Below are 7,500 nucleotides of genomic sequence, written 5' to 3'. Positions count from 1 at the left end.
GAAAACATCAATAAATGAAAAGGAAATGACCCATTGACTTTACTAAAGCTTTACACTCTGTCCCCATCTCTCTCTCTATCTCTATAAGTCTGAGAGAGAGAGAGATAGAGAGAGAGAGATAGATAGATAGATAGATAGAGAGAGAGAGAGAGAGAGAGAGAGAGAGAGAGAGAGAGAGAGAGAGAGAGAGAGAGAGAGCGTTTGTGTATATTATGTGTATGTGGGTATGTCCATTATGTGTGTGTGTTCTTTAAGTGTGTTCTTTAACTACTAAGTGTGTCTACCTGCAAGCTGTCCAAAGACCTTTTGAGTGATTGATGAAAGAGACGGTATAGCCAGCACCAACAACAGCAGTTAAGGTAAAAACACTTCCTCTCATCCTAGGCATTATATGACAAAGTAGATGAACGATCGGTTTTTGGAGAAACACAGTTAGTTACAACTTCCACTAAGTCGACTATCTTTCATTTAAATTGAATACATTTCTAGCGCAAATCCACTGCTCTCGCCATGTTAATAATCATGCTAATGTATTCCCCCAATGAGGCCATGGAGACTTTTGTTGTTGTTAAATATGATGCTTTTACAATTACATATATTATCATTGTTAGGCTATAAGTCCATCTGTTGTAATTATAATCAGATAACCACGTCAATAACATAACGTCAGGTGCTATTTCACATCTGAGTTGAGATAGTTACCACGTGTAATAAGTGATATCTTTATTGCATCGTACTCTTAATATGAACAAAAGTTGAAAGTTTGATAATTTTGAAGTTGTTAAATGTCGTGTTTTTCAATCTAAAGTTGAAAAGTGCATCGCATAACATTTCTCCCTTTTCAACGAAAATGGTGAGTTATTATTAGTAACATAATATGCATACATGCACAGAGAAGCTGGTTAAAGACTGCGAATGTCGGACTGATAAGTGTGTATTCTGTTACTTTGCAGTAGGTTAATAAAGATATCCTTTTACTCTTCCTTCTCCTTCTACTTCTTCTTAGTCTGCGGCATGATCTTAAAGAAATTATCGTAACTATTGCGGATTATAAAGGAGAAAAGACAACTACCATCATCAAGAGCACTCTCTCTCTCTCTCTCTCTCTTTCTCTCTCTCTCACACTCTCTCTCACTCTCTCTCCTTTCTTTAACTAGTTGTGTGTGAGTGTTTGTGTGTGTGTGTGTGTGTATGTAAGTGTATGTGAGAGAAAGTAAATGTATTTGTGATAAAAGAAAAAGAGAACAGGAAAGATGTTATAGTATATGTCGATACAGAGAGAAAGAGAGAGAGAGAGAGAGAGAGAGAGAGAGAGAGAGAGAGAGAGAGAGAAATAATGGAGAAAAAAGAGGAAAAGAAGGAAAGACGGCAATGGGAATGGTGCAAAGGAGGGCGACGGAGACGAGATGATGAGAAGAAAAGAAAAATAAAAAAATAACAAAAAAAACAAACAAAAAACAACAAACTAAAAAAAAAAAAAAACCCAACCCCCCCCCCCCCCAAAAAAAAAAACAAAACAAAAAACAACAACCACGAAACAAAACCACACTAATACGACAGGCAAAAGAGAAAGAGAATGAGCGGTCAAAACCGAAATTTGAAAAGGCGACAGCCAAAGAACAAAAAACGCGTCGAGATAAAAGAGTGTTGAATTAGAAAAAAGAGGTGGGACTAAGCCAAAGTAAAGATGGAAGTATGTGGTGAAAAAATAGTAGGGGGGGGGGGGGGTAAGATAGACAGACAGAGAGAGAGAAGAGAGAGAGAGAGAGAGAGAGAGAGAGAGAGAGAGAGAGAGAGAGAGAGAGACTAACACTACAAATGCAATTGCAATACATTAAACGCATGAGCGATCTTTGAGTTAAAGAGAAAAACTATCTAAATAAAGAAGCATGGCGCATTCATTCAGATCCATAAATTTAAAAAAAAAAAAGAAAAAAGAAAACGAAGGCAACCATCAAATTCATATAAACACAAACTCAAATATCATTTGAAATGTTTGCCAAATGACAGCTTGGCCTTCGTGCTATAGTAGATATTATAAAAAAGTATTGTAAACCCAAGGTCATCCTGATTAATTATGCATCCCCTCGGCCACGGACTGGTAGCAACCACTGCCGATTGACAAATTACAGTGAGAGATACATACTACTACTATTATTATCTTTAACTTTCGATATAACAAAAGAAGTACTTTGTAATAAAAATTAAAAACAATGATGCCATATATTATAACGAATCAAAATAAGGCAATAGTTTACAAAAATTAAAATAGAAGAAGTTTAAAGGGCTCAAAAGATGAAAATTGAACAGAAATCACAATTGGCAGAAAGCGAGTAGCTAGCTTTATCGAACACAGAACGAGGCGAGGGCGAGAGATAAGAAATTGATCCACTAAAGGAAGCTACCCAGCTAGCGAGGGGAGCAATTTTTAGATTAATCGAGCAAGGGAAGAAGAAAAAAAAATCATATCGAAAGTTAATAAACGAATAATGAATAAGACTATGAAAACAATAAAATCAATTCAACTTACGCCAGTAGAAGCAACTGTGTTAAATAAAGACAACATGACCGAGGTCGCCACCACCATTCGATGGGAGAAAGAATAATAGATACACGGAAAGATATGGTCCCGTTGTTGTGGTGTTACATCAAAGATGGCCGGCCGTCAACTAAGACAAACATGGCGGTTGGCCGGTCGGACTACACTACACCCAAGTAGAAGAAAGCAGACAGTACATCGGAGCCTTTCGTCCGTGTGATGCCGCTAAATTATTGGCAAAATAATCGGCCTTCATAGAAGCTCAAAGCGAGATGTGAGGAAGAAGGGGAGGGGGAGTGAATCGGTAAGAGAATAGTAGCAATAAAAAAAAAAAAGAAAAAGAAAAGAGAGCGAGAATGAGAAAATAGGAAGAGACTGACTGCTGCTTGCAAGCTCTGCGGTGACTGAGAGGGGGTACAGGCCAGATCGCGAGATGTGCGCGATGGAAATTGGAAAAGAAAGCGACGGCGGTGTCGGTAAATTGATTTCCTAAGGCCTATCTAAGAAAACAGCAGCTCATAATAATAATGCTACTATTCACTACATACTAAGGGGCGTCCGAAAGGTGAGGGGGGTTCAACCTTTTGTTGGCGGTCGGCGGCGGAAACGGAGGTCGTGGTGAAGGTAGTAGCTGGAGGAGATAGGTAACTAGCCTATGGTGGTGGTAGATAGATAGGATTATAATGAATAATAAAAGGATGTCAACAGAATAAGATTGTTCGATCACGATGGACAAAACGGTAGCCATAGTGCTTTCGAAAAGGATGGAGCCCACTACTTTCATCGTATTCAGGTTGTTGTTGCATTAGAAAAGTAGATTTACTGGAAATATCTTGTACCGATAGTACTAATATAATATATCTCGACCATCTATTCGACGATAATGTGTATCAGTATAATTAAAAATGATTACTAGTATTTCATTGGATCAGATTAACAGTTTTCAAGAGATAATGTGGAGGAGGAGGAGGAGGAGGAGGAGGAGGAGGAGGAGGAGGAGAAGGAAGAAGAAGAAGAAGAAGAAGAAGAAGAAGAAGAAGAAGAAGAAGAAGAAGATCCGTTACATTGATGTCCCGTGGTTGTACTTTATTGTATCTTCTATTTTATAGGCGATTTGGATAAAGGAAAGGCATTATCATAGGCAATCAAGAGGCAAAAATTTACTGAACTTTTTCGCAAACACATAGACCGACCCCGAGTGCTGGACTCCACGAAGAAGACATTGTGTACTTAGTGCGGCTATGTGCTCTAGTGGTATGACATTCACTTTCGGATCAAAAGGTCCTGGGTTCGATCCTCGCACGGCGCACAGTTGAGTCCTTGGAAAAGACTCTTTACTCACTCATATGCTCGTACCGTGCTCAGATATAAAATGAGTACCTGGCCGTTAATAGCAATGTCTCTATTCGCAAAAAAATTGTAATATCGCCTATCAGGCGTCATGTCTCGTCCTACAAGTTAAGTGTTGTTGTTGGGTAGGAACCCCTAGTAAAGCGCTTTGAGCACGTTTAGTGGATATTGCTCTATATAAATGCTCTAGCCCTAGTTACTTTTTTCCGTTTAGTAGGTGATTCGAAAATATACTGAGGGTTCATAACATACTGAATTCCGTAAATGTACGGAAAATTGACAACCTTATTTGATATTTTTTTTAAATATTTTAAAAATTGAGCTTTATATAGAGCAATATCCACTAAATGTGCTCAAAGCGCTTTACAAGGGGTCCCTGGTCAACAGCAACATTTAACATGTAGGACGGAACATAACGCCTGTTAGGCGATATTACAATTTTTAGGACAAAGACAGCGCTGTCAACGGCCAGGTACTCATTTTACTCCTGAGTACGGTGAGAGAATGTGAGTAAAGAGCCTTTTCCAAGGACTCAACTATGCGCCGAGCGCGAGGCTCGAACCCAAGACTTTCCGATCCGAAAGCGAGTGTCAGACCACTAGACCACATAGCCATATAAATGTACAGCTAGAGCCTACTCGAATTAATCAAGGGCCCAATGGTATAAATAAAATAAAAAAAATTACGCCCTTCCGCAACGACATCATAAGGAGATATTGTCGACATCATAAGGAGATATTGTCGCCTAGGCATTCCACGAAGGAATATAGATAATTCATCAAACGAAATGTCTGTCTGACAGGAATCACCCATGTTGTCCACATGAGCAAAGTGGAGGTTAACAATCTTGCCCAAGGAAAAAAAATACGAAAGTGCCTGAAGTAGGGCTCTAAACCCGAGACCTTCCGGGTCACAGTACAATGCCTTAACCACTCGGCCACTTCGCTCCTGATTAAGAAATCATCTTAATACAACTTGCGACTTGCAGGCGATTCCTACCCTGGAAAAACACGGATTAAAAAAAACAATAATGGCCAGAAAACAACTATCAATCAAATATCGATCGATTTATAAATGACCCTCATCTTGGCAAAATCTCGCTAGGTCCCAGGTTTGGGAGTTCTTTTTTGCCAAGGTGAGGGTCGATCGGTATTTGAAGGATACGTTTTCTGTCAAAATGTTAAATACGTGTTGTTTTGTTTGTTTGTTTGTTTGTTTGTTTTTTTTTTGTTTGTTTTTTTTTTTTTTTGGGGGGGGGGGGGGGGGGGATTGTTCCCAGACAACGGCAATAAACCGGTTAATAAAGCGAAAATCATATCAGACAGTTCGTACAAGCGTTCTCCAGAGAACCAACAATGAGAGATAATTATAGAAACTCGGATGTATAGCAAACTTACAATACGCTTCGACAGTCGTGACGTCACTTCCCCCGTAATGACGCACAGTATCTTAGTAACTGGCTCTAAACTATCGGAAAAATGGCGAACGCGCTTATGAAATACTTCTCCGACGAGCATAAAAGAGTATCCAGAGGAGAAAACCATGATTAATCTGATCATGTTTTGACTTTTATACATTCTGATCACATGACATATAAAATGTTCTAGCCAGCATCGAGAATAAAAAGTACCGATTTTCTTTGTTTAGAACCACGCCGATCGCCGCTGTTGGGCGACGTGACGTCAGACTATTGAATCCAATTGGATTCAATAGTCTGATGTCACGTCGCCCAGCAACGGCGGCCATCGTGGTTCTAAACAAAGAAAATCCATGATCAGATTTATAATTGTTTTTTTTTTCTCCTCTGGATACACTATTATGCTCGTCGGAGAAATAAATATTACATAAGGGCGCCCACCATTGTTCCGATAGTTTAGAGCCAGTTACTAAGTTACCATGCGTCATTACGAAGGAAGTGACGTTGCGACTGATGAAGCGTATTACTGTACCTACAATTAACCAGTAGATTTTTGACCAATCAAAACATAGAACGTTCTCGGACAAACATATGTGTTTGTTTATAAACAATAACGTGAGTGAAATCGACCTCTCTCTGATCATTGTTATTATTTATATACCACAATTGGGTGACGAGTTATCACAAGATTTTCTCGATCATATTATAAACGTTATAGTTTTCTGTTTTGGTTCTATTGATCAAGCGCGGGTGGTTGGATGGGAGCATCACCCTTGAATCATATACCTATGATGTTCGCATGGGTGTGCGATCCGATAGTGATGTCGTTTCTTCTTCTCTTTACTAGCCTATCCTGTTTCTGTGGTTTGTGATTGTATTTTTGACAGGGGATATTTTTTTTCCTGTAAATCCTCTGCCTGTTTGTTCTTGGTTATTTATAATTTAGCTTATGATATCTTTAGGTTATGCTTTTGATTGACATTTGTACTATTTTTGTTAGATTGCTTGTTTTTTTGTTTCAGCGGTCTCTCATATAACCTCAATTGTGTTGGAAGAGACCTAAAGCAACAAACAAACAAAAAATATTGATCAAGCGGTAGAACAGTGGGTAGTTTACTAAGACACATACCATCGATAATAAAATCGATGTAGTTCGCTATGGTTACAAATCACTGCCATTGTTTACATTATGACGATTGTCCGACTGTCCGAGAGGCGTGGTTATCTACGTGTCTATAGAGAAGATGAAGTACAGCGAAGCACCATGCACAAGACTGGACAACTGAGCAAACACATAATCTAGACAGAGTGCTGCTATTCGGAGCACCATCCAAAAACGTCAATATGCAATAATACACTTCAAAACCAAGTCTGATGAAAATGCAATCATTGGCTTGATTTGAATAGATAGAACGACGTTGACGTCACTCAGGTCTTTGTTTATGTTTTTTTTTATTGTATGTTTTTAGGGGTTTTTTTTTCGTGTTTTTTTTTTTTGTTTTTTCTTGTTTTTTTTTTCCATCTATGTTTATGAGTAATCCTCACATTACTGTATTAACCAGACTATAGATAGTATGCGCTTGGCTAAGAAGCTCATAACATTGCCTTCCGGAAGTATAACGGACCAACACACAAAACTGTGAGTAACCATGAACGTTTATAGTCGGGTTAATACAGTTCAGTGAGCATTACTCATAAACGCGGATGGCAAAAAACAATACAAAGACACGAGTGACGTCATCTTCGAACTATCTATAAACGTTCAAGGTTAACCATCGTTTTGTGTGTTGGTCCGTTATATTTCCGGATGGCAATGTTGTGAGTTGCTTAGCCAAGCGCACCGCATCTATAGATATAACGAAGTTGACGTTACTCAGGTCTTTGTTATTATATTTTTGCAATCCATGTTTATGAGTAATTCTCACTAAACTGAATTGACCAGACTATAAACGTTCAAGGTAACTAGTAACACATAGTTTTGTGTGTTGGTCCGTTAAATTTCCGGAAGGCAATGTCGTGAGTTTCTTAGCCAAGCGCGCAGCACGTATAGTGGCAATGGAAATAAATACTTTGAGTTTGTTGAGATAAGAGCCCATAACAATTCGGGTTATCAGACCTGCAAATAGGTATACGTCGTCAACAACCAAAGGGGTCATTGGAAACCAATTATTATTTATAATGGGGGGTAACCGGG

General features: G+C 38.8%; 1 protein-coding gene across 2 annotated transcripts in view; it reads right to left on the bottom strand.

The window, feature by feature from the left end:
• The window catches only part of LOC144972750 (uncharacterized), a 160,609-nt gene that overhangs the window by 36,158 nt on the left and 116,951 nt on the right, over nt 1-7,500 (bottom strand). Inside the window, exon 1 of one of the 2 annotated variants that reach the window (XM_078914345.1) lies at nt 2,531-2,786. The exons of the other annotated variant lie outside the window; for it this stretch is intronic. Within the exon in view, the coding sequence (XP_078770471.1) occupies nt 2,531-2,587 (57 nt within the window). The 5' untranslated portion in view covers nt 2,588-2,786. Of the gene's footprint in view, nt 1-2,530; nt 2,787-7,500 lie in introns of those variants that run through there. 2 annotated transcript variants of the gene reach the window in all.

The sequence above is a fragment of the Berghia stephanieae genome, chromosome 5, assembly GCF_034508935.2.
Source record: "Berghia stephanieae isolate SIO BIC M18660-M18661 chromosome 5, UCSD_Bste_1.3, whole genome shotgun sequence".
Taxonomy (NCBI): Eukaryota; Metazoa; Mollusca; class Gastropoda; order Nudibranchia; family Aeolidiidae; genus Berghia; species Berghia stephanieae.
Note: the sequence above shows the minus strand (reverse complement) of the source record. Positions and strands in the feature narration are given on the sequence as shown.